At 45.7% G+C, this 27687-nt stretch overlaps 1 protein-coding gene across 9 annotated transcripts in view; it reads right to left on the bottom strand.

Annotated features, from left to right (window-relative positions):
* ryr2a (ryanodine receptor 2a (cardiac)) overlaps positions 1-27687 on the bottom strand; it is a 368722-nt gene that overhangs the window by 269331 nt on the left and 71704 nt on the right. For 7 of the 9 annotated variants that reach the window (XR_016491186.1, XR_016491187.1, XM_090217869.1 and 4 more), the window contains 7 exons: positions 20727-20919; positions 19296-19512; positions 18869-18973; positions 14173-14276; positions 10009-10092; positions 8307-8481; positions 1405-1552 (listed from right to left, as the gene is read on the bottom strand). Coding sequence is in view for 7 of the 9 variants with exons in the window: in XM_090217869.1 (XP_090073995.1) it covers positions 1405-1552; positions 8307-8481; positions 10009-10092; positions 14173-14276; positions 18869-18973; positions 19296-19512; positions 20727-20919 (1026 nt within the window). In the remaining 2 variants the exon portion in view is untranslated. The remainder of the gene's footprint in view (positions 1-1404; positions 1553-8306; positions 8482-10008; positions 10093-14172; positions 14277-18868; positions 18974-19295; positions 19513-20726; positions 20920-27687) is intronic. The other 2 variants (XM_090217871.1, XM_090217872.1) reach the window with 1 other exon arrangement.

The raw sequence follows: 27687 nt of genomic DNA, 5'->3' as shown, positions 1-27687 counted from the left end.
GCCAGGTTCCACAGCTATCTCCACAGCTAGCGCCACAACTATCTCCACAGCTAGCGCCACAGCTATCTCCACAGCTAGCGCCACAGCTATCTCCACAGCTAGCAACACAGCTATCTCCACAGCTAGCATCACGGCTATCTCCACAGCTAGCACCACAGCTATCTCCACAGCTATCGCCACAACTATCTCCACAGCTAGCGCCACAGCTATCTCCACAGCTATCGCCACAACTATCTCCACAGCTAGCATCACAGCTATCTCCACAGCTAGCATCACGGCTATCTCCACAGCTAGCGCCACAGCTAGCGCCACAGTAAAAGCTATATTAAAATGATCTATGTCTGGGTGTTTACACAGACAACTGCTGCATGCTCCTGCAATAGAACAGTAAATACAATCATGTCACGAGGAAACAGACATCTCCCTGTGCGTCATAAAAGCCCCTCTGAACAGACTAGTGGGTCAACTCGTCATTGGGCTTATATAAGAGACTCTGTGTGGTTTTATGTGATGTTGGTCACTGATGAATGAGGGAGAGTAGGAGGGTATTGTCTCTGTCAGGGGTAGTGGATTTAATCCAGGTCTCTGATGTGGAGGGAGAGTAGGAGGGTATCGTCTCTGTCAGGAATAGTGGATTTAACCCAGGTCTCTGATGAATGAGGGAGAGTAGGAGGGTATTGTCTCTGTCAGGAATAGTGGATTTAACCCAGGTCTCTGATGAATGAGGGAGAGTAGGAGGGTATTGTCTCTGTCAGGGGTAGTGGATTTAACCCAGGTCTCTGATGAATGAGGGAGAGTAGGAGGGTATTGTCACTGTCAGGGGTAGTGGATTTAACCCAGGTCTCTGATGAATGAGGGAGAGTAGGAGGGTATTGTCACTGTCAGGGGTAGTGGATTTAACCCAGGTCTCTGATGAATGAGGGAGAGTAGGAGGGTATTGTCACTGTCAGGGGTAGTGGATTTAACCCAGGTCTCTGATGTGGAGGGAGGTGAGGTAGAGTTTGGACTGAACCATAAAGGAGGTGAGGGGTGTGTGAGGTAGAGTTTGGACTGAACCATAAAGGAGGTGAGGGGTGTGTGAGGTAGTGTTTGGACTGAACCATAAAGGAGGTGAGGGGTGTGTGAGGTAGTGTTTGGACTGAACCATAAAGGAGGTAAGGGGTGTGTGAGGTAGAGTTTGGACTGAACCATAAAGGAGGTGAGGGGGGTGTGAGGTAGAGTTTGGACTGAACCATAAAGGAGGTGAGGGGTGTGTGAGGTAGTGTTTGGACTGAACCATAAAGGAGGTGAGGGGTATGTGAGGTAGTGTTTGGACTGAACCATAAAGGAGGTGAGGGGTGTGTGAGGTAGTGTTTGGACTGAACCATAAAGGAGGTGAGGGGTGTGTGTATGCTTTGACTGTACCATGGTCCTGATCCGGAGCCTCCAGGTTGTATCCGTACCCCAGCAGGGTGCGGACAGCCTCCCTCAGACTGTCCTTGTTGGACTTCTTGGTCCTCTCGTCCAGCAGAGTGTACGGAACCAAGCGGGGGTTCCTACGATTCTTCACATCCTTCACAAGGAAGGGGGAGATAGTTAGGACTTCATAAACACATTGAACTAAAGAAGAGGAGGACTTTATAAACACACTGAACTAAAGAAGAGGAGGACTTCATAAACACACTGAACTAAAGAAGAGGAGTTAGGACTTCATAAACACACTGAACTAAAGAAGAGGAGGACTTCATAAACACCCTGAACTAAAGAAGAGGAGTTAGGACTTCATAAACACACTGAACTAAAGAAGAGGAGTTAGGACTTCATAAACACACTGACCTAAAGAAGAGGAGGACTTCATAAACACACTGAACTAAAGAAGAGGAGTTAGGACTTCATAAACACACTGAACTAAAGAAGAGGAGTTAGGACTTCATCAACACACTGAACTAAAGAAGAGGAGGACTTCATAAACACACTGAACTAAAGAAGAGGAGTTAGGACTTCATAAACACACTGAACTAAAGAAGAGAAGTTAGGACTTCATAAACACACTGAACTAAAGAAGAGGAGTTAGGACTTCATCAACACACTGAACTAAAGAAGAGGAGGACTTCATAAACACACTGAACTAAAGAAGAGGAGTTAGGACTTCATAAACAAACTGAACTAAAGAAGAGAAGTTAGGACTTCATCAACACACTGAACTAAAGAAGAGGAGTTAGGACTTTATAAACACACTGAACTAAAGAAGATGAGTTAGGACTTCATAAACACACTGAACTAAAGAAGAGGAGTTAGGACTTCAGAAACACACTGAACTAAAGAAGATGAGTTAGGACTTCATAAACACACTGAACTAAAGAAGAGGAGGACTTCATAAACACACTGAACTAAAGAAGAGGAGTTAGGACTTCATAAACACACTGAACTAAAGAAGAGGAGTTAGGACTTCATCAACACACTGACCTAAAGAAGAGGAGGACTTCATAAACACACTGAACTAAAGAAGAGGAGTTAGGACTTCATAAACACACTGAACTAAAGAAGAGGAGGACTTCATAAACACACTGAACTAAAGAAGAGGAGGACTTCATAAACACACTGACCTAAAGAAGAGGAGTTAGGACTTCATCAACACACTGAACTAAAGAAGATGAGTTAGGACTTCATAAACACACTGAACTAAAGAAGAGAAGTTAGGACTTTATAAACACACTGAACTAAAGAAGAGGAGTTAGGACTTCATCAACACACTGAACTAAAGAAGAGGAGGACTTCATAAACACACTGAACTAAAGAAGAGGAGTTAGGACTTCATAAACACACTGAACTAAAGAAGAGGAGTTAGGACTTCATCAACACACTGAACTAAAGAAGAGGAGGACTTCATAAACAAACTGAACTAAAGAAGAGGAGTTAGGACTTCATCAACACACTGAACTAAAGAAGAGGAGTTAGGACTTCATCAACACACTGAACTAAAGAAGAGGAGGACTTCATAAACACACTGAACTAAAGAAGAGGAGGACTTCATAAACACACTGAACTAAAGAAGAGGAGGACTTTATAAACACACTGAACTAAAGAAGAGAAGTTAGGACTTCATAAACACACTGAACTAAAGAAGAGGAGTTAGGACTTCATAAACACACTGAACTAAAGAAGAGGAGGACTTCATAAACACACTGAACTAAAGAAGAGGAGTTAGGACTTCATAAACACACTGAACTAAAGAAGAGGAGGACTTCATAAACACACTGAACTAAAGAAGAGGAGTTAGGACTTCATAAACACACTGAACTAAAGAAGAGAAGTTAGGACTTCATCAACACACTGAACTAAAGAAGAGGAGTTAGGACTTCATAAACACACTAACCTAAAGAAGAGGAGGACTTCATAAACACATTGAACTAAAGAAGAGGAGTTAGGACTTCATAAACACACTGAACTAAAGAAGAGAAGTTAGGACTTCATCAACACACTGAACTAAAGAAGAGGAGTTAGGACTTCATAAACACACTAACCTAAAGAAGAGGAGGACTTCATAACACACTACCTTCCTACCAGTCATCCCCTATCCTTCCTACCAGTCATCCCATCTCTTTCCTACCAGTCATCCCATCTCCTTCCTACCAGTCATCCCCTCTCCTTCCTCCATGTAGCAGTCCTACAAGTCATACCCTCTCCTTCCTACCAGTCACCCCCTCTCCTTCCTCCATGTAGCAGTCCTACCAGTCATCCCATCTCCTTCCTAACAGCCATCCACACTCCTTCCTTCCAGCCATCCACACTCCTTCCTACCAATCATCCCCTCTCCTTCCTTCCAGTCATCCCATCTCCTTCCTTCCAGCCATCCACACTCCTTCCTACCAGTCATCCCCTCTCCTTCCTACCAGTCATCCCATCTCCTTCCTTCCAGCCATCCACACTCCTTCCTACCAGTCATCCCCTCTCCTTCCTACCAGTCATCCCCTCTCCTTCCTCCATGTAGCAGTCCTACCAGTCATACCCTCTCCTTCCTACCAGCCATCCCCTCTCCTTCCTACCAGTCATCCCCTCTCCTTCCTCCATGTAGCAGTCCTACCAGTCATCCCCTCTCCATCCTAGCAGTCATCCCCTCTCCTTCCTACCAGCCATCCCCTCTACTTCCTACCAGTCATCCCCTCTCCTTCCTCCATGTAGCAGTCCTACCAGTCATCCCATATCCTTCCTACCAGTCATCCCCTCTCCTTCCTACCAGTCATTCCCTCTCCTTCCTACCAGTCATCCCCTCTCATTTCTACCAGTCATCCCCTCTCCTTCCTCTATGTAGCAGTCCTACCAGTCATCCCCTTTCCTTCCTACCAGTCATCCCCTCTCCTTCCTACCAGTCATCCCCTCTCCTTCCTACCAGTCATCCCCTCTCCTTCCTACCAGTCATCCCCTATCCTTCCTCCATGTAGCAGTCCTACCAGTCATCCCCTCACCTTCCTACCAGTCATCCCCTCTCCTTCCTACCAGTCATCCCCTCTCCTTCCTACCAGTCACCCCCTCTCCTTCCTACCAGTCATCCCCTCTCCTTCCTACCAGTCATCCCCTCTCCTTCCTACCAGTCATCCCCTCTCCTTCCTACCAGCCATCCCCTCTCCTTCCTACCAGTCATCCCCTCTCCTTCCTCCATGTAGCAGTCCTACCAGTCATCCCATATCCGTCCTACCAGTCATCCCCTCTCCTTCCTACCAGTCCTCCCCTCTCCTTCCTACCAGTCATCCCCTCTCCTTCCTACCAGTCATCCCATATCCGTCCTACCAGTCATCCCCTCTCATTCCTACCAGTCATCCCCTCTCCTTCCTCCATGTAGCAGTCCTACAAGTCATACCCTCTCCTTCCTACCAGTCACCCCCTCTCCTTCCTCCATGTAGCAGTCCTACCAGTCATCCCATCTCCTTCCTAACAGCCATCCACACTCCTTCCTTCCAGCCATCCACACTCCTTCCTACCAATCATCCCCTCTCCTTCCTTCCAGTCATCCCATCTCCTTCCTTCCAGCCATCCACACTCCTTCCTACCAGTCATCCCCTCTCCTTCCTACCAGTCATCCCATCTCCTTCCTTCCAGCCATCCACACTCCTTCCTACCAGTCATCCCCTCTCCTTCCTACCAGTCATCCCCTCTCCTTCCTCCATGTAGCAGTCCTACCAGTCATACCCTCTCCTTCCTACCAGCCATCCCCTCTCCTTCCTACCAGTCATCCCCTCTCCTTCCTCCATGTAGCAGTCCTACCAGTCATCCCCTCTCCATCCTAGCAGTCATCCCCTCTCCTTCCTACCAGCCATCCCCTCTACTTCCTACCAGTCATCCCCTCTCCTTCCTCCATGTAGCAGTCCTACCAGTCATCCCATATCCTTCCTACCAGTCATCCCCTCTCCTTCCTACCAGTCATTCCCTCTCCTTCCTACCAGTCATCCCCTCTCATTTCTACCAGTCATCCCCTCTCCTTCCTCTATGTAGCAGTCCTACCAGTCATCCCCTTTCCTTCCTACCAGTCATCCCCTCTCCTTCCTACCAGTCATCCCCTCTCCTTCCTACCAGTCATCCCCTCTCCTTCCTACCAGTCATCCCCTATCCTTCCTCCATGTAGCAGTCCTACCAGTCATCCCCTCACCTTCCTACCAGTCATCCCCTCTCCTTCCTACCAGTCATCCCCTCTCCTTCCTACCAGTCACCCCCTCTCCTTCCTACCAGTCATCCCCTCTCCTTCCTACCAGTCATCCCCTCTCCTTCCTACCAGTCATCCCCTCTCCTTCCTACCAGCCATCCCCTCTCCTTCCTACCAGTCATCCCCTCTCCTTCCTCCATGTAGCAGTCCTACCAGTCATCCCATATCCGTCCTACCAGTCATCCCCTCTCCTTCCTACCAGTCCTCCCCTCTCCTTCCTACCAGTCATCCCCTCTCCTTCCTACCAGTCATCCCATATCCGTCCTACCAGTCATCCCCTCTCATTCCTACCAGTCATCCCCTCTCCTTCCTCCATGTAGCAGTCCTACCAGTCATCCCCTTTCCTTCCTACCAGTCATCCCCTCTCCTTCCTACCAGTCATCCCCTCTCCTTCCTACCAGTCATCCCCTCTCCTTCCTACCAGTCATCCCTATCCTTACTACCAGTCATCCCCTATCCTTCCTCCATGTAGCAGTCCTACCAGTCATCCCATCTCCTTCCTACCAGTCATCCCATCTCCTTCCTACCAGTCATCCCCTCTCCTTCCTACCACTCATCCCATCTCCTTCCTACCAGTCATCCCATCTCCTTCATACCAGTCATCCCATCTCCTTCCTACCAGTAATCCCATCTCCTTCATACCAGTCATCCCCTCTCCTTCCTACCAGTCATCCCCTCTCCTTCCTACCAGTCATCCCCTCTCATTCCTACCAGTCATCCCCTCTCCTTCCTTCCAGCCATCCACACTCCTTCCTACCAGTCATCCCCTCTATTTCCTACCAGTAATCCCATCTCCTTCCTACCAGTAATCCCATCTCCTTCCTACCAGTAATTCCATCTCCTTCCTACCAGTCATCCCCTCTCCTTCATCCATGTAGCAGCCCTACCAGTCATCCCCTCTCCTTCCTCCATGTAGCAGTCCTACCAGTCATCCCCTCTCCTTCCTACCAGTTATCCCCTCTCCTTCCTACCAGTCATCCCCTCTCCTTCCTCCATGTAGCAGCCCTACCAATCATCCCCTCTCCTTCCTACCAGTCATCCCCTCTCCTTCCTCCATGTAGAAGCCCTACCAGTCATCCCCTCTCCTAGCCCTCTCCCTCCACCCACCACTCTCCACCCTGTAGTATAGTCTGTAGTCTGTAGTCTAGTCATTAGTATGTACTAAGCTAAGGTTAACTTGAGCTGACAGGCAGATCAGGAAAACTCCAGACTCGCACCTCCCAGTGGTGATAGTTCTAGCTACAGCAGCACCTCTGTAGTGGGCCCATCAGTACCTCTGTAGTGGGCCCATCAGTACCTCTGTAGTGGGCCCAGCAGAACCTCTGTAGTGGGCCCATCAGTACCTCTGTAGTGGGCCCAGTAGCACCTCTGTAGTGGGCCCAGCAGAACCTCTGTAGTGGGCCCATCAGCACCTCTGTAGTGGGTCCATAAGCACCTCTGTAGTGGGCCCATCAGAACCTCTGTAGTGGGCCCATCAGCACCTCTGTAGTGGGCTCATAAGCACCTCTGTAGTGGGCCCATCAGCACCTCTGTAGTTGGCCCATCAGTACCTCTGTAGTGGGCCCATCAGCACCTCTGTAGTGGGCCCACCAGTACCTCTGTAGTGGGCCCACCAGTACCTCTGTAGTGGGCCCATCAGAACCTCTGTAGTGGGCCCATCAGTACCTCTGTAGTGGGCCCATCAGCACCTCTGTAGTGGGTCCATAAGCACCTCTGTAGTGGGCCCATCAGTACCTCTGTAGTGGGCCCAGTAGAACCTCTGTAGTGGGCCCATCAGCACCTCTGTAGTGGGCCTATCAGCACCTCTGTAGTGGGCCCAGTAGAATCTCTGTAGTGGGCCCATCAGTACCTCTGTAGTGGGCCCAGTAGAACCTCTGTAGTGGGCCCATCAGTACCTCTGTAGTGGGCCCATCAGTAACTCTGTAGTGGGCCCATCAGTACCTCTGTAGTGGGCCCATCAGTACCTCTGTAGTGGGCCCAGTAGAACCTCTGTAGTGGGCCCATCAGCACCTCTGTAGTGGGCCTATCAGCACCTCTGTAGTGGGCCCAGTAGAATCTCTGTAGTGGGCCCATCAGTACCTCTGTAGTGGGCCCAGTAGAACCTCTGTAGTGGGCCCATCAGCACCTCTGTAGTGGGCCTATCAGCACCTCTGTAGTGGGCCCAGTAGAATCTCTGTAGTGGGCCCATCAGTACCTCTGTAGTGGGCCCATCAGTACCTCTGTAGTGGGCCCATCAGTACCTCTGTAGTGGGCCCAGTAGAAACTCTGTAGTGGGCCCATCAGCACCTCTGTAGTGGGCCCAGTAGAACCTCTGTAGTGGGCCCAGTAGAACCTCTGTAGTGGGCCCATCAGTAACTCTGTAGTGGGCCCATCAGCACCTCTGTAGTGGGCCCAGTAGAACCTCTGTAGTGGGCCCAGTAGAACCTCTGTAGTGGGCCCATCAGTAACTCTGTAGTGGGCCCATTAAAGATGCCAAGGGTCCCATACAATTTTCTTTGGGCAGCTGTTGAGCTGTTTCAGCACCCTGGTCAACGCCCCCCCCCCCCCCCCCACCACCACCACCCCCCCCCCCCCCCCACCCCCCACCACCACTACCACCACCCCCACCACCACACACAAACACACACACCTTTGGGTGACACACCTGCTGGATGCCGTAGGTCCAGCCCTGGCGTATGCGATCCCTGGCCCACACATTGTGAGCGTTCTCCGCCAGCTTGTCCACCATGGCCTCCTGGGTAGAGGCCAGCTTGATGTGCCCCAGGTCCATGGGAGCAGGCTTGTAGCCACTAGACAGCTCATAACTGGACCAGAGAGGACGCATGGACACATAGAGAGAGAGAAAACATTAGTCTAGGGAGACGCTGTTGGATGGGAGAAAAATAGTTTGGCGTGAGAATGTTTACCCATCTGGTGAAGGACTAGGTTCAAATATTAAAACAGACACCCATCTGGTAAAGGACTAGGTTAAAACAGACACAAATCTGATAAAGGACTAGATTATAACATTAAAACAGACACCCATCTGGTAAAGGACTAGGTTAAAACAGACACCCATCTGATAAAGGACTAGGTTATAACATTAAAACAGACACCCATCTGATAAAGGACTAGGTTAAAACATTAAAACAGACACCCATCTGATAAAGGACTTGGTTAAAACATTAAAACAGACACCCATCTGATAAAGGACTAGATTCAAACACTAAAACAGACACCCATCTGGTAAAGGATTAGGATAAAACACTAAAACAGACACCCATCTGGTAAAGGATTAGGATAAAACAAACACCCATCTGAAAAAGGACTAGATTAAAACATTAAAACAGACACCCATCTGGTAAAGGACTAGATTAAAACATTAAAACAGACACCCATCTGATAAAGGACTAGATTAAAACATTAAAACAGACACCCATCTGATAAAGGACTAGATTAAAACATTAAAACAGACACCCATCTGGTAAAGGACTAGGATAAAACATTAAAACAGACACCCATCTGATAAAGGACTAGATTAAAACATTAAAACAGACACCCATCTGATAAAGGACTAGGATAAAACAGACACCCATCTGATAAAGGACTAGATTAAAACATTAAAACAGACACCCATCTGGTAAAGGACTAGGATAAAACATTAAAACAGACACCCATCTGGTAAAGGACTAGGTTATAACATTAAAACAGACACCCATCTGGTAAAGGACTAGGTTATAACATTAAAACAGACACCCATCTGATAAAGGACTAGGATAAAACAGACACCCATCTGGTAAAGGACTAGGATAAAACAGACACCCATCTGGTAAAGGACTAGGATAAAACAGACACCCATCTGGTAAAGGACTAGGATAAAACAGACACCCATCTGGTAAAGGACTAGGTTATAACATTAAAACAGACACCCATCTGGTAAAGGACTAGGATAAAACATTAAAACAGACACCCATCTGGTAAAGGACTAGGTTAAAACATTAAAACAGACACCCATCTGATAAAGGACTAGGTTATAACATTAAAACAGACACCCATCTGGTAAAGGACTAGGATAAAACAGACACCCATCTGGTAAAGGACTAGCTAAAAACAGAAAAAGACTCATTTTTGGTAAGGCACAAGCTAAGGCAAAATATGCACTTAAACTGAAATGTGTACCAGTACATCCAACACACTAGCAGTCATTGACATTGCACTTGGAGAACGTAAATAGCTATGAGCAGAGATGTCAATCTTAGTGACTAGCAGCAGAGGCTGGAGAACATACAGTAGGTGCTAACTGTTGTGTAATAAGATGGTACAGACCGACTGAAGTGAGGAAAGTGACTCACGTGGCGGAGAGCTTGAGGTTCTTCACCTTCTCCACAGCGTGCTCATCAGCCAGCCCCACGTGGCAACCCAGGGCCAAGAGAGTCCTTCAGACCAATCAGAAAGGAGAAGTCAGCTTCACTAAGAGAGGGTGTGACTAACTTCACACAAATCAAATCGTATTTGCCACATGCCCCCGAATACAACAGGTGTAGTAGACTTTACAGTGAAATGCTGAATACAACAGGTGTAGTAGACTTTACTGTGAAATGCTGAATACAACAGCTGTAGTAGACCTTACAGTGAAATGCTGAATACAACAGGTGCTCTCGATGGTGCAGCTGTAGGACCTTTAGATGATCTGAGGACCCATGCCAAATCTTTTCAGTCACCTGAGGGGGAATAGGTTTTGTCGTGCCCTCTTTACGACTGTCTTGGTGTGTTTGGAGCATGATAGTTTGTTGGTGATGTGGACACCATGGAACTTGAAGTTCTCAACCTGCTCCCAGTCAATTTTTTATTGAACATTTATATCACCTTGTTCAGGGGCAGAACGGCAGATTTTTACCTTGTCAGCTCGGGGATTCAATCCAGCAGCCTTTCGGTTACTGGCCCAACGCTCTAACCACTAGGTTACCTGCCTCCCCGATGAAAATGGGGGGAGTGCTCGGTCCTCCTTTTCCCGTAGTCCACAATCATCTCCTTTGTCTTGATCACGTTGAGGGAGTGGTTGTTGTCCTGGCACCTCACGGCCAGGTCTCTGACGTCCACCGTACCATCGTTGTCTGTGATCAGGCCTACAGTACCACTGTTGTGTCATCGTTAGCACAATGTCAGCCAAAGATAAGCTAACTCCTCGTTAGTCTTGCGACAAAAGAAAGCACGGCTCTCGACTGATAAGCAGTGAAGGACATGCGGTGTAGTCAACGCAGCACGGTAGTCGGTTGATCTAAACGAGACAGCGACCAGTTTCAACTGTTCTGCCTTATTATTATTGGACCATGCTGGTCATTTATGAACATTTCAACATCTTGGCCATGTTCTGTTATAATCTCCACCCGGCACAGCCAGAAGAGGACTGGCCACCCCACATAGCTTGGTTCCTCTCTAGGTTTCTTCCTAGGTTTTGGCCTTTCTAGGGAGTTTTTCCTAGCCACCGTGCTTCTACACCTGCATTGCTTGCTGTTTGGGGTTTTAGGCTGGGTTTCTGTACAGCACTTTGAGATATCAGCTGATGTACGAAGGGCTATATAAATACATTTGATTTGATTTAGTAATTCCACCCTTCCAGGGACCGATCTTGATACAGACAGGAAACTGTTGAGCGTGAAAAACCCAGCAGCGTTGCAGTTCTTGACACAAACCGGTGCGCCTGGCACCTACTACCACCTACTACCATACCCTGTTCAAAGACACTTAAATATTTTGTCTTCTGAATGGCACAAATACATAATCAATGTCTCAATCTTTCTTTCTCCTCCCCTTCATCTTCACTGATTGAAGTGGTTTTACAAGTGACATCAATAAGGGATCATGGCTTTCACCTGGATTCACCTGGTCACAGAAAGAGCAGGTGTTCCTAATGTTTTGTACACTCAGTGTATAGTACTTGGTGTGTCTGTCAGATCTGATGGATGTTTTGTACACTCAGTGTATAGTACTTGATGTGTCTGTCAGATCTGATGGCTCCATGAGAGTCCAGTATGAATAATTCACCTGGTCACAGAAAGAGCAGGTGTTCCTAATGTTTTGTACACTCAGTGTATGGTCTTTGGTGTGTCTGTCAGATCTGATGGATGTTTTGTACACTCAGTGTATGGTAGTTGGTGTGTCTGTCAGATCTGATGGCTCCATGAGAGTCCAGTATGAAATACAGTGTTTAATCCATGCTGTGAACACTACTGAATACTGAATGACTTAATAGTTTACATCAAGAAGACCCCGGTGGGCCGTTCTGTTCCAGTCCGTCCCTGCCTCAATCTGTGTCCCAAATGGAACTCGATTCCCTTTATAGTACACTACTTTTGACCAGGGCCCATAGGGCTCTATTTAAAAGTAGTGCACGATATAGGGAATATGTTGCCATTGAGCACACACACACTCTCCATTATAATCCACTAGGTTTAATTAAAATAAATGCTCTCCAGCCGTGCCTGCATCCCAAATGGGACCCTTTTCCGTACATAGTGCACTACTTTTTACCAAATTCCTGGGCGCTGGTCAAAAGTAGTGCACTATATAGGGAATAGGGCTGTAGTATAAAGTAGTGCACTATATAGGGAATAGGGCTGTATTATAAAGTAGTGCACTATATAGGGAATAGGGCTGTAGTATAAAGTAGTGCACTATATAGGGAATAGGGCTGTATTATAAAGTAGTGCACTATATAGGGAATAGGGCTGTAGTATAGAGTAGTGCACTATATAGGGAATAGGGCTGTATTATAAAGTAGTGCACTATATAGGGAATAGGGCTGTAGTATAAAGTAGTGTACTATATAGGGAATAGGGCTGTAGTATAAAGTAGTGCACTATATAGGGAATAGGGCTGTAGTATAAAGTAGTGCACTATATAGGGAATAGAGTGCCATTTGGGACATTGTTGTGTCTGAGATTCAGGTCACGGAATTAATTTCTGCATTTAGATGGCACTCCGTCTCAGTCTTCACCTCTCTCTCTCTCTCCCTCCTTCTCATCTCCAGGAAATATGCAATTAATTAAAACTAACAAAGTTGTCCCGACAGGTTTTTTAAATTACTCCTGGAATTCAAATAGGCGGTTTCTTGCTGAGAGAGAAGTAGTCTAACGGGTGTGATATTCAGTTCATGGAGAGCTGAACCAGGTATTGAAAATGATTTCTCCTGACAAAAAGTTAATTGATCGTAGAAATGGGTAAGAGTCGAACACAAAGAATGACACCACTCTGTGATGATATACTGATCAAGAGAACTTGGGACATGTTTTGAAAAATCATAAAACTGACTGCAATATAGTTCAAATGCATGTTTGTTCTACAGAAATCCACCCATCAGACAATTCCTCCATTCCATTACATGTTCTGTCTGTGTCATTTGGGTCATATGCCAAAACCAGCAGGAACAGTCTGGATCGTTTCAACTAGGGATTGTAGCCAGAAGGAACAGTCTGGATAGTTTCAACTAGGGATTGTAGCCAGAAGGAACAGTCTGGATAGTTTCAACTAGGGATTGTAGCCAGAAGGAACAGTCTGGATAGTTTCAACTAGGGACTGTACCCAGAAGGAACAGTCTGGATAGTTTCAACTAGGGATTGTAGCCAGAAGGAACAGTCTGGATAGTTTCAACTAGGGACTGTACCCAGAAGGAACAGTCTGGATAGTTTCAACTAGGGATTGTACCCAGCAGGAACAGTCTGGATAGTTTCAACTAGGGATTGTAGCCAGAAGGAACAGTCTGGATAGTTTCAACTAGGGACTGTACCCAGCAGGAACAGTCTGGATAGTTTCAACTAGGGATTGTACCCAGCAGGAACAGTCTGGATAGTTTCAACTAGGGATTGTACCCAGCAGGAACAGTCTGGATAGTTACAACTAGGGATTGTACCCAGCAGGAACAGTCTGGATAGTTTCAACTAGGGATTGTACCCAGCAGGAACAGTCTGGATAGTTACAACTAGGGATTGTACCCAGCAGAGACAGTCTGGATCGTTTCAACTAGGGATTGTTCTGAGCAGCAACATTATCCAGGGTGGTCACTAGGGATTGTACTGAGCAGCAACATTATCCAGGGTGGTCACTAGGGATTGTACCCAGCAGGAACAGTATCCAGGGTGGTCACTAGGGATTGTACCGAGCAGCAACAGTATCCAGGGTGGTAACTAGGGATTGTACCCAGCAGGAACAGTATCCAGGGTGGTCACTAGGGATTGTACCGAGCAGCAACAGTATCCAGGGTGGTAACTAGGGATTGTACCCAGCAGGAACAGTATCCAGGGTGGTCACTAGGGATTGTACTGAGCAGCAACATTATCCAGGGTGGTCACTAGGGATTGTACCCAGCAGGAACAGTATCCAGGGTGGTCACTAGGGATTGTACCGAGCAGCAACAGTATCCAGGGTGGTAACTAGGGATTGTACCCAGCAGCAACAGTATCCAGGGTGGTAACTAGGTATTGTACCGAGCAGCAATAGTATCCAGGGTGGTAACTTACTTGAGAGTTTCCAGAGACATCTGTAGGTTGTAGCTCCTCTCCTGCTCAGGCAGCTTGGAGAACTCCACCAGACAAGGATGCTGCCGCTTGTTATCGTCCCGTACCTGCAACACAACACCATTATCCTGTTGTTCTCCCATACCTGGAACACAACACCGTGATCTGTTGTTGTCCCGAACCTGGAACACAACACCATTGTCTGTTGTTGTCCCGAACCTGGAACACAACACCATTATAATGTTGTCGTCATGCACCTGCAACACAACACCATTATCCTGTTGTTCTCCCATACCTGGAACACAACACCATGATCTGTTGTTGTCCCATACCTGGAACACAACACCATTGTCTGTTGTTGTCCCAAACCTGGAACACAACACCATTATAATGTTGTCGTCATGCACCTGGAACACAACACCATTATCCTGTTGTCATCCTGAACCTGGAACACAACAGCATTATCCTGTTGTTGTCCCGAACCTGGAACACAACACCATTATCCTGTTGTTGTCCCGAACCTGGAACACAACAGCATTATCTGTTGTTGTCCCGTACCTGCAACATAACACCATTATTCTGTTGTTGTCCCGAACCTGGAACACAACAGCATTGTCTGTTGTTGTCCCGAACCTGGAACACAACACCATTATCCTGTTGTTGTCCCGAACCTGGAACACAGCAGCATTGTCTGTTGTTGTCCCGAACCTGGAACACAACACCATTATCCTGTTGTTGTCCCGAACCTGGAACACAACAGCATTGTCTGTTGTTGTCCCAAACCTGGAAAACAACACCATTATCCTGTTGTTGTCCCGAACCTGGAACACAACAGCATTATCTGTTGTTGTCCCGAACCTGGAACACAACACCATTATCCTGTTGTTGTCCCGAACCTGCAACACAACACCATTATCTGTTGTTGTCCCGTACCTGCAACACAACACCATTATCCTGTTGTCGTCCTGAACCTGGAACACAACACCATTATCTGTTGTTGTCCCGTACCTGCAACATAACACCATTATCTGAATCCTCAACTACCTGCTGGGGGTAAGAGAGACCCTGAGAGACTGGCAGTATCCCACGCAGGAACTGTTTCTGTTTAGTGGAGGGATAGAAATGTCTAAACCGACAGGGATATGTTGACTGTAAGTGGTAGAGGATAACCAGCGTAGCTCCAGGACTTCCCCCGGTGTCACTAATGTCTGTAGCAGTCACCCCAACCCTGTCTGATAGGTGGTGACCGAGGTCTGAGAAGACACTGCCCGGGTTAAAAAAATATATTCAATTAAATGTTTTATTTTCACATGCAGAGTAGAACAGCACCCCTGGAGCCAATGAAGGTTAAGTGCCTTGCTCAAGACAACGTTGACCGATGTTTCACCTTTTCGACTCGGGTATTCAAACCCCCCTGCAACCCTACAGGGCAGTCTAACCCCTACAGCCCTACAGGGCAGTCTACCCCCTACAGCCCTACAGGGCAGTCTAACCCCTACAACCCTACAGGGCAGTCTAACCCCTACAGCCCTACAGGGCAGTCTACCCCCTACAGCCCTACAGGGCAGTCTAACCCCTACAACCCTACAGGGCAGTCTAACCCCTACAACCCTACTGGGCAGTCTAACCCCTACAACCCTACAGGGCAGTCTAACCCTACAGCCCTACAGGGCAGTCTACCCCCTACAGCCCTACAGGGCAGTCTAACCCCTACAACCCTACAGGGCAGTCTAACCCCTACAACCCTACAGGGCAGTCTAACCCCTACAACTCTACAGTCTAACCCCTACAACCCTACAGGGCAGTCTAACCCCTACAACCCTACAGGGCAGTCTAAACCCTACAACTCTACAGTCTAACCCCTACAACCCTACAGTCTAACCCCTACAACCCTACAGGCAGTCTAACCCCTACAACTCTACAGTCTAACCCCTACAACCCTACAGGGCAGTCTAACCCCTACAACCCTACAGGGCAGTCTAAACCCTACAACCCTACAGGGCAGTCTAACCCCTACAACTCTACAGTCTAACCCCTACAACCCTACAGGGCAGTATAACCCCTACAACCCTACAGGGCAGTCTAACCCCTACAACCCTACAGGGCAGTCTAAACCCTACAACTCTACAGTCTAACCCCTACAAACCTACAGTCTAACCCCTACAACCCTACAGGGCAGTCTAACCCCTACAACCCTACAGGGCAGTCTAACCCCTACAACTCTACAGTCTAACCCCTACAACCCTACAGGGCAGTCTAACCCCTACAACCCTACAGGGCAGTCTAACCCCTACAACCCTACAGGGCAGTCTAAACCCTACAACTCTACAGTCTAACCCCTACAACTCTACAGTCTAACCCCTACAACCCTACAGGGCAGTCTACCCCCTACAGCCCTACAGGGCAGTCTAACCCCTACAACCCTACAGGCAGTCTACCCCTACAACCCTACAGGCAGTCTACCCCTACAACCCTACAGGGCAGTCTAACCCCTACAACCCTACAGGGGAGTCTACCCCTACAACCCTACAGGGCAGTCTAATCCCCTACAGGGCAGTCTAACCCCCTACAGGGCAGTCTAACCCCTACAACCCTACAGGGCAGTCTAACCCCCTACAACCCTACAGGGCAGTCTAACCCCCTACAGGGCAGTCTAACCCATACAACCCTACAGGGCAGTCTACCCCCTACAACCCTACAGGGCAGTCTACCCCCCTACAACCCTACAGGGCAGTCTAATCCCCTACAGGGCAGTCTAACCCCCTACAGGGCAGTCTAACCCATACAACCCTACAGGGCAGTCTACCCCCTACAACCCTACAGGGCAGTCTACCCCCCTACAACCCTACAGGGCAGTCTACCCTCCTACAACCCTACAGGGCAGTCTACCCCCCTACAACCCTACAGGGCAGTCTAACCCCCTACAGGCCAGTCTAACCCTCTACAGGGGAGTCTAACCCCCTACAGGGCAGTCTAACCCCCTACAGGGCAGTCTAACCCCCTACAGGGCAGTCTAACCCCCTACAGGGGAGTCTAACCCCCTACAGGGCAGTCTAACCCCCTACAGGGCAGTCGAACCCCCTAGAACCCTACAGGCCAGTCTAACCCCCTACAGGGCAGTCTAACCCCCTACAGGGCAGTCTAACCCCCTACAGGGCAGTCTAACCCTCTACAGGGGAGTCTAACCCCCTACAGGGCAGTCTAACCCCCTACAGGGGAGTCTAACCCATACAGGGCAGTCTAACCCTCTACAGGGGAGTCTAACCCCCTACAGTGGAGTCTAACCCCCTACAGGTCATTCTACCCCCCTACAACCCTACAGGGCAGTCTACCCCCCTACAACCCTACAGGGCAGTCTACCCCCCTACAACCCTACAGGGCAGTCTAACCCTCTACAGGGCAGTCTAACCCCCTACAGGGCAGTCTAACCCCCTACAGGGCAGTCTAACCACCTACAGGGCAGTCTAACCCCATACAGGGCAGTCTAACTCCCTACAACCCTACAGGGCAGTCTAACCCCCTACAGGGCATTCTAACCCCCTACAACCCTACAGGGCAGTCTAACCCCCTACAGGGGAGTCTAACCCCCTACAGGGCATTCTAACCCCCTACAGGGCAGTCTAACCCCATACAGGGCAGTCTAACCCCCTACAACCCTACAGGGCAGTCTAACCCCCTACAGGTCAGTCTAACCCCATACAACCCTACAGGGCAGTCTACCCCCCTACAGGGCAGTCTAACCCCCTACGGGCCAGTCTAACCCTCTACAGGGGAGTCTAACCCCCTACAGGGCAGTCTAACCCCCTACAGGGCAGTCTAACCCCCTACAGGGGAGTCTAACCCCCTACAGGGCAGTCTAACCCCCTACAGGGCAGTCTAACCCCCTAGAACCCTACAGGGCAGTCTAACCCCCTACAGGGCAGTCTAACCCCCTACAGGGCAGTCTAACCCCCTACAGGGCAGTCTAACCCTCTACAGGGGAGTCTAACCCCCTACAGGGCAGTCTAACCTCCTACAGGGGAGTCTAACCCCCTACAGGGGAGTCTAACCCCCTACAGTGGAGTCTAACCCCCTACAGGGCAGTCTAACCCCCTACAGGGCAGTCTAACCCCCTACAGGGCAGTCTAACCCTCTACAGGGGAGTCTAACCCCCTACAGGGCAGTCTAACCCTCTACAGGGGAGTCTAACCCCCTACAGGGCAGTCTAACCCCCTACAGGGGAGTCTAACCCCCTACAGTGGAGTCTAACCCCCTACAGGGAAGTCTAACCCCCTACAGGGCAGTCTAACCCCTTGCTGCTCTAGAGCAGCAGAGATGAAAGAGGAAAGAGAAAACCAACTGATGTCATTCTATGATTTATTACATTCTGGTGAGTAAGGGTTTATTTAGTCTTCTAGGGCAACAAGTAATGACCTGGGCCGACTCTAGTCTTTTGGAGGCCCTATGCGAGATTTGGGCCCCCCCCCCCTCACCAAGTGGGAAAGAAAATGTAATGACCCCCGTCTTGACGGCGGAGAGAAAAATGAAAATGTTAATGTTTATTTCCTGTAATTCCCCAAAATTTTACGCAGTTCTAAACCGTTGTGGATGGGTTATTAGCCATTTCAGGAGGTGCGGGTGAACAAACAGCTGACCCGCGCATCATTAGCGTGCACGTGTGACCGTGCCTGCTTGTGTGAGCGTGCACGTGTGTACTCACAGCTCCGTACGTCCAGCCCAGGTCAATCTTGTTCATCACCCACAGCTCATGGATGTTCTCTGCCAGCTTCTCCCTGATCCTCTCCAGGTGAGGAGGCAGAACAACCTGAAACCACAACACATGATACACAGGAAGTCCATGCCATTGGCCAGAAGCATTACCCACACAGTACATGGGGACAGAGGTTGTTGTTCTGGGACATCACTTTGTTATAACTAGTGTTGATCTGGACTAACTACTGAGGCAAGGGAGGCTAGTCAATTGACCTTAACCCCTGTTAGTTGTTGAATAGTTAAAGTAGATCTGGGCTAATTACTGAGGCAAGGGAGGCTAGTCAATTGACCTTAACCCCTGTCAGTTGTTGACTAGTTAAAGTAGAGTTGACACCCACCATGACACAGTATAGTAAAGGATATTCTTTACCCACCTGGCTGGTGTCAACAGGTGTAGGGGTGAAGGCAGCCTGGGACAGGGTGATGGTGGGACCCAGTAGATCCCTGGTCTCACTGTGGTCCTCCTTGTACTCCTGGCTGTGTTCCACTCTAAGCTTCTCCCTGGGTAGCACAGCCTCGAAACACGGAGCGTAGCCCGGCGGGGGCAGGAACTTAAACTCTCCTTGACGACCACCCAGCAGGAAACGCACTCTGGATGGAAGAAGAAGAGGAAGAAGAAGAAGAAGGAGAAAAAGAAGGAAGGAGAAGAAGGAGGATTAGGAGAAAAAGGATTAGGAGAAGAAGGATTAGGAGAAGAAGGATTAGGAGAAGAAGGATTAGGAGAAAAAGGATTAGGAGAAGAAGGATTAGGAGAAGAAGGATTAGGAGAAGAAGGATTAGGAGAAGAAGAAGGGGAAGAAGGAGGATTAGGAGAAAAAGGATTAGGAGAAGAAGGATTAGGAGAAGAAGGATTAGGAGAAGAAGGATTAGGAGAAGAAGAAGGGGAAGAAGGATTAGGAGAAGAAGGATTAGGAGAAGAAGGATTAGGAGAAGAAGGATTAGGAGAAGAAGAAGGGGAAGAAGGCGAAAAAGAAGGACAGCACTGAGCCTTTTCATCACATGTTTCATGAGTTGAAGAACACATTAGGAGGGATCTTAGACCAGGCCTCCATACAGAACCCTTACAGATCAGTGATATCCTTTTGTCTGTGCTTATGTACTGCCCTCCTCAATTCAAACCACAGCTTTTCAATGGATTTCAAGTCTGGAGACTGAGATGGCCATCGATAAATGTAGATTTTGTGACCAATGAAACATGTATTTGTGGTCTAAGATTAGAAATGTGTTCTTCAACTCATGACACATGTATTTGTGGTCTAAGATCCCTCCTAATGTGTTCTCTAACTCATGAAACATGTATTTGTGGTCTAAGATCCCTCCTAATGTGTTCTCTAACTCATGAAACATTCTAGAAAAAGGCTCAGTGGCGTTATCCTCGCAAGGTGAGGTATTGAAAACAGGGGTGTCGATAATTATGACCCCCTACCTTTTTGAGAGAAAAAAAAATTACTTGTTAAACAAAATATCTTTCTCTGATCAATTTTATCATTATACAATAATACAAATAAAACATTTTGAGGATACAATGTAGCTCAGTATTTAAATAATTTATTTCTGCTCATCTTTATATAGGGTGTCAATAATTTCCGACCCCCTACTGTATGTCGCTGTAAACAGCAATACGAGGTTCAATCATTTGTTCTAACTCCGCCTTGCATACTCTCAGCATAATATACTGAGCGTGGGTGGGCCATGTGAGAGCTACATGTAAAACAAACACTTACGAGAGGTCAAAAGGGTCAGAAGAGACCCAATGATTGATCATGTTGATTGATCGATTGATTGGTTGGTTGAGGAGCACTCACTTGACCCCAGCGGAGAAGCTGGCTACAGGGAAGAACAGTCCGTCAGAGTTGAAGTTCTCAAACATCCCCTGGACGGGCTGACCGTTGATACGGAAGGACATACTGGGAGCGCTGAGGTCCAGACAACAGCTGACCACGTCATCCACACGGAGGAGATGTTGATTGGGTGAGCTCACTGTCCTGGCGATGCAGCCTGAGAGAGAGGGAGGAGGGAGGAGGGAGGGAAGGAGATGGAGAGAGGGAGGGAGAGAAGTACGAAGGGTAGAGGAGAGAGGGAGGAAGGGTAGAGGAGAGAGGGGGTAGAGGAGAGAGGTGGTAGAGGAGAGGAGAGAGGAAGGAAGGGTAGAGGAGAGAGGGGGTAGAGGAGAGAGGTGGTAGAGGAGAGGAGAGAGGAAGGAAGGGTAGAGGAGAGAGGAAGGAAGGGTAGAGGAGAGAGGGGGTAGAGGAGAGGAGAGGAAAGAGGGAGGAAGGGGAGAATAGAGAGGGGGTAGGGGAGAGGAGAGAGGTAGTAAGGGGTAGAGGAGAGAGGGAGGAGGGGTAGAGTAGAGGAAAAAGGGGGTAGAGGAGAGAGGGGTAGAGGAGAGGAGAGGGGAGAGGGGGTAAAGGAGAGGAGAGGAGAGGAGAGGAGAGAGGGGGTAGAGGAGAGGAGAGAGGGAGGAAGGGGCGAGGAGAGAGGGGGTAGAGGAGAGAGGGAGGAGGGGTAGAGTAGAGGAAAAAGGGGGTAGAGGAGAGAGGGAGGAAGGGCAGAGGAGAGAACATATTTTCTAAACAACACACACACAGAGACCCAGTGTAACAGACAGAGTTGCCTTGGAAACCAACATCATTGTTTTTCACTACCCAGCGATTCCACTGCATATAAGGACATCAATAAAAGTCAGATCTGATATTTGATGACCCCTGTCAAGAAGCAGGGAGTGTGTGCGTGTGTGTGTGCGTGCGTGCGTGTGTGTGAGTGTGTGTGTTTGTGTGTGTGCGTGTGTGCGTGTGTGTGTGTTGATGCCTTTGCAGTAAAATGGACAGTGACGTGAAACAACCAACAGGCAGCCAAGTGTAGTATTTATATGGCTTCATTCACTGCAGTTGGCCTGATGCAACAACATGAATATTCACCTCCTCAGCCTCTCTTTCAGGAGAGCAAACACTCTGCATTATTCCTACAGGATCTCTACGCTCTGGACACTACAGACATGACTGCAGCACACCGTCTAGACCACAGGGCTCTGTGCAGAAGTGGTGGGGAACAGGAAGCCATGTGACACACGACCATATTCTCCAACGTCAGATATTTCGCTCCAAACCCAAGAAACAAAGACATCCTCTCAACCTCCCAAAAATCACACAGCATTCTGGGGGATCATTATCCCTCACACATCATTCTGGGGGATCATTATCCCTCACACAGCATTCTGGGGGATCATTATCCCTCACACAAAATTCTGGGGGAACATTACCCCTCACACAGCATTCTGGGGGATCATTATCCCTCACACAGCATTCTGGGGGAACATTACCCCTCACGGAGCATTCTGGGGGATCATTATCCCTCACACAGCATTCTGGGGGAACATTACCCCTCACGGAGCATTCTGGGGGATCATTATCCCTCACACAGCATTCTGGGGGATCATTACCCCTCACACAGCATTCTGGGGGATCATTATCCCTCACACAGCATTCTGGGGGAACATTACCCCTCACGGAGCATTCTGGGGGATCATTATCCCTCACACAGCATTCTGGGGGATCATTATCCCTCACACAGCATTCTGGGGGAACATTACCCCTCACGGAGCATTCTGGGGGATCATTATCCCTCACACAGCATTCTGGGGGATCATTATCCCTCACACAGCATTCTGGGGGATCATTATCCCTCACACAGCATTCTGGGGGAACATTACCCCTCACGGAGCATTCTGGGGGATCATTATCCCTCACACAGCATTCTGGGGGATCATTACCCCTCACACAGCATTCTGGGGGATCATTATCCCTCACACAGCATTCTGGGGGAACATTACCCCTCACGGAGCATTCTGGGGGATCATTATCCCTCACACAGCATTCTGGGGGAACATTACCCCTCACACAGCATTCTGGGGGATCATTATCCCTCACACAGCATTCTGGGGGAACATTACCCCTCACGGAGCATTCTGGGGGATCATTACCCCTCACACAGCATTCTGGGGGATCATTATCCCTCACACAGCATTCTGGGGGAACATTACCCCTCACGGAGCATTCTGGGGGATCATTATCCCTCACACAGCATTCTGGGGGAACATTACCCCTCACACAGCATTCTGGGGGATCATTACCCCTCACACAGCATTCTTGGGGAACATTACCCCTCACACAGCATTCTGGGGGATCATTACCCCTCACACAGCATTCTGGGGGATCATTACCCCTCACACAGAATTCTCGGGGAACATTACCCCCTCACACAGCATTCTCTGGGAACATTACCCCCTCACACAGCATTCTGGGGGAACATTACCCCTCACACACCATTTTGGGTGAACATTACCCCTCACACAGCATTATGGGTGAACATTACCCCTCACACAGCATTCTGGGGGAACATTACCACTCACACAGCATTCTGGGGGAACATTACCCCTCAAACAAAATTATGGGGGAACATTACCCCTTTGTCAACACTCAATTACACCCTTATCCTGTGTTTCACTACCCACACAACTCAAAGTAGGTAGCCCACTCACACTAGATCAGAGGACTAGAGTAACCTGAAGTGAATATAATAAATTAACTATCTACCCTGACTACAGGTGAATATACTATGGTAACTATCTAACCTGACTACAGGTGAATATAATATAGTAACTATCTAACCTGACTACAGGTGAATATAATATAGTAACTATCCAACCTGACTACAGGTGAATATAATATAGTAACTATCTAACTATCTAACCTGACTACAGGTGAATATAATATAGTAACTATCTAACCTGACTACAGGTGAATATACTATAGTAACTATCTAACCTGACTACAGGTGAATATAATATAGTAACTATCTAACCTGACTACAGGTGAATATAATATAGTAACTATCTAACCTGACTACAGGTGAATATAATATAGTAACTATCTAACCTGACTACAGGTGAATATAATAGACTAGCTATCTAACCTGACTACAGGTGAATATAATAGACTAGCTATATAACCTGACTACAGGTGAATATAATATAGTAACTATCTAACTATCTAACCTGACTACAGGTGAATATAATATAGTAACTATCTAACCTGACTACAGGTGAATATAATATAGTAACTATCTAACTATCTAACCTGACTACAGGTGAATATAATATAGTAACTATCTAACTATCTAACCTGACTACAGGTGAATATAATATAGTAACTATCTAACTATCTAACCTGACTACAGGTGAATATAATATAGTAACTATCTAACCTGACTACAGGTGAATATACTATAGTAACTATCTAACCTGACTACAGGTGAATATAATATAGTAACTATCTAACTAACTAACCTGACTACAGGTGAATATAATATAGTAACTATCTAACCTGACTACAGGTGAATATAATATAGTAACTATCTAACTATCTAACCTGACTACAGGTGAATATAATATAGTAACTATCTAACCTGACCACAGGTGAATATAATATAGTAACTATCTAACCTGACTACAGGTGAATATAATATAGTAACTATCTAACCTGACTACAGGTGAATATAATATAGTAACTATCTAACCTCACTACAGGTGAATATAATATAGTAACTATCTAACCTGACTACAGGTGAATATAATATAGTAACTATCTAACTATCTAACCTGACTACAGGTGAATATAATATAGTAACTATCTAACCTGACTACAGGTGAATATAATATAGTAACTATCTAACCTGACTACAGGTGAATATAATATAGTAACTATCTAACCTGACTACAGGTGAATATAATATAGTAACTATCTAACCTGACTACAGGTGAATATAATATAATAACTATCTAACCTGACTACAGGTGAATATAATATAGTAACTATCTAACCTGACTACAGGTGAATATAATATAGTAACTATCTAACCTGACTACAGGTTAATATAATATAGTAACTATCTAACTATCTAACCTGACTACAGGTGAATATAATATAGTAACTATCTAACCTGACTACAGGTGAATATAATATAATAACTATCTAACCTGACTACAGGTGAATATAATATAGTAACTATCTAACCTGACTACAGGTGAATATAATATAGTAACTATCTAACCTGACTACAGGTGAATATAATATAGTAACTATCTAACTATCTAACCTGACTACAGGTGAATATAATATAGTAACTATCTAACCTGACTACAGGTGAATATAATATAATAACTATCTAACCTGACTACAGGTGAATATAATATAGTAACTATCTAACCTGACTACAGGTGAATATAATATAGTAACTATCTAACCTGACTACAGGTTAATATAATATAGTAACTATCTAACCTGACTACAGGTGAATATAATATAGTAACTATCTAACCTGACTACAGGTGAATATAATATAGTAACTATCTAACCTGACTACAGGTGAATATAATATAGTAACTATCTAACCTGACTACAGGTGAATATATTATAGTAACTATCTAACTATCTAACCTGACTACAGGTGAATATAATATAGTAACTATCTAACTATCTAACCTGACTACAGGTGAATATAATATAGTAACTATCTAACCTGAAGTGAATATAATATAGTAACTATCTAACCTGACTACAGGTGAATATAATATAGTAACTATCTAACCTGACTACAGGTGAATATAATATAGTAACTATCTAACCTGACTACAGGTGAATATAATATAGTAACTATCTAACCTGAAGTGAATATAATATAGTAACTATCTAACCTGACTACAGGTGAATATAATATAGTAGCTATCTAACCTGACTACAGGTGAATATAATATAGTAACTATCTAACCTGACTACAGGTGAATATAATATAGTAACTATCTAACCTGACTACAGGTGAATATAATATAGTAACTATCTAACCTGACTACAGGTGAATATAATATAGTAACTATCTAACCTGACTACAGGTGAATATAATATAGTAACTATCTAACCTGACTACAGGTGAATATAATATAGTAACTATCTAACCTGACTACAGGTGAATATAATATAGTAGCTATCTAACCTGACTACAGGTGAATATAATATAGTAACTATCTAACCTGACTACAGGTGAATATAATATAGTAACTATCTAACCTGACTACAGGTGAATATAATATAGTAACTATCTAACCTGACTACAGGTGAATATAATATAGTAACTATCTAACCTGACTACAGGTGAATATAATATAGTAACTATCTAACCTGACTACAGGTGAATATAATATAGTAACTATCTAACCTGACTACAGGTGAATATAATATAGTAACTATCTAACCTGACTACAGGTGAATATAATATAGTAACTATCTAACCTGACTACAGGTGAATATAATATAGTAACTATCTAACCTGACTACAGGTGAATATAATATAGTAACTATCTAACCTCACTACAGGTGAATATAATATAGTAACTATCTAACCTGACTACAGGTGAATATAATATAGTAACTATCTAACCTGAAGTGAATATAATATAGTAACTATCTACCCTGACTACAGGTGAATATAATATAGTAACTATCTAACCTGACTACAGGTGAATATAATATAGTAACTATCTAACTATCTAACCTGACTACAGGTGAATATAATATAGTAACTATCTAACCTGACTACAGGTGAATATAATATAGTAACTATCTAACCTGACTACAGGTGAATATAATATAGTAACTATCTAACCTGACTACAGGTGAATATAATATAGTAACTATCTAACCTGACTACAGGTGAATATAATATAGTAACTATCTAACCTGACTACAGGTGAATATAATATAGTAACTATCTAACCTGACTACAGGTGAATATAATATAGTAACTATCTAACCTGACTACAGGTGAATATAATATAGTAACTATCTAACCTGACTACAGGTGAATATAATATAGTAACTATCTAACTATCTAACCTGACTACAGGTGAATATAATATAGTAACTATCTAACCTGACTACAGGTGAATATAATATAGTAACTATCTAACCTGACTACAGGTGAATATAATATAGTAACTATCTAACCTGACTACAGGTGAATATAATATAGTAACTATCTAACTATCTAACCTGACTACAGGTGAATATAATATAGTAACTATCTAACCTGACTACAGGTGAATATAATATAGTAACTATCTAACCTGACTACAGGTGAATATAATATAGTAACTATCTAACTATCTAACCTGACTACAGGTGAATATAATATAGTAACTATCTAACTATCTAACCTGACTACAGGTGAATATAATATAGTAACTATCTAACCTGACTACAGGTGAATATAATATAGTAACTATCTAACCTGACTACAGGTGAATATAATATAGTAACTATCTAACCTGACTACAGGTGAATATAATATAGTAACTATCTAACCTGACTACAGGTGAATATAATATAGTAACTATCTAACCTGACTACAGGTGAATATAATATAGTAACTATCTAACCTGACCTAGGTGAATATAATATAGTAGCTATCTAACTATCTAACCTGACTACAGGTGAATATAATATAGTAAATATCTAACCTGACTACAGGTGAATATAATATAGTAACTATCTAACTATCTAACCTGACTACAGGTGAATATAATATAGTAACTATCTAACCTGACTACAGGTGAATATAATATAGTAACTATCTAACCTGACTACAGGTGAATATAATATAGTAACTATCTAACCTGACTACAGGTGAATATAATATAGTAACTATCTAACCTGA

This window comes from Oncorhynchus mykiss, chromosome 23, assembly GCF_057628025.1.
Source record: "Oncorhynchus mykiss isolate SJ-2025 chromosome 23, ASM5762802v1, whole genome shotgun sequence".
NCBI classification, from domain to species: domain Eukaryota; kingdom Metazoa; phylum Chordata; class Actinopteri; order Salmoniformes; family Salmonidae; genus Oncorhynchus; species Oncorhynchus mykiss.
Note: the sequence above shows the minus strand (reverse complement) of the source record. Positions and strands in the feature narration are given on the sequence as shown.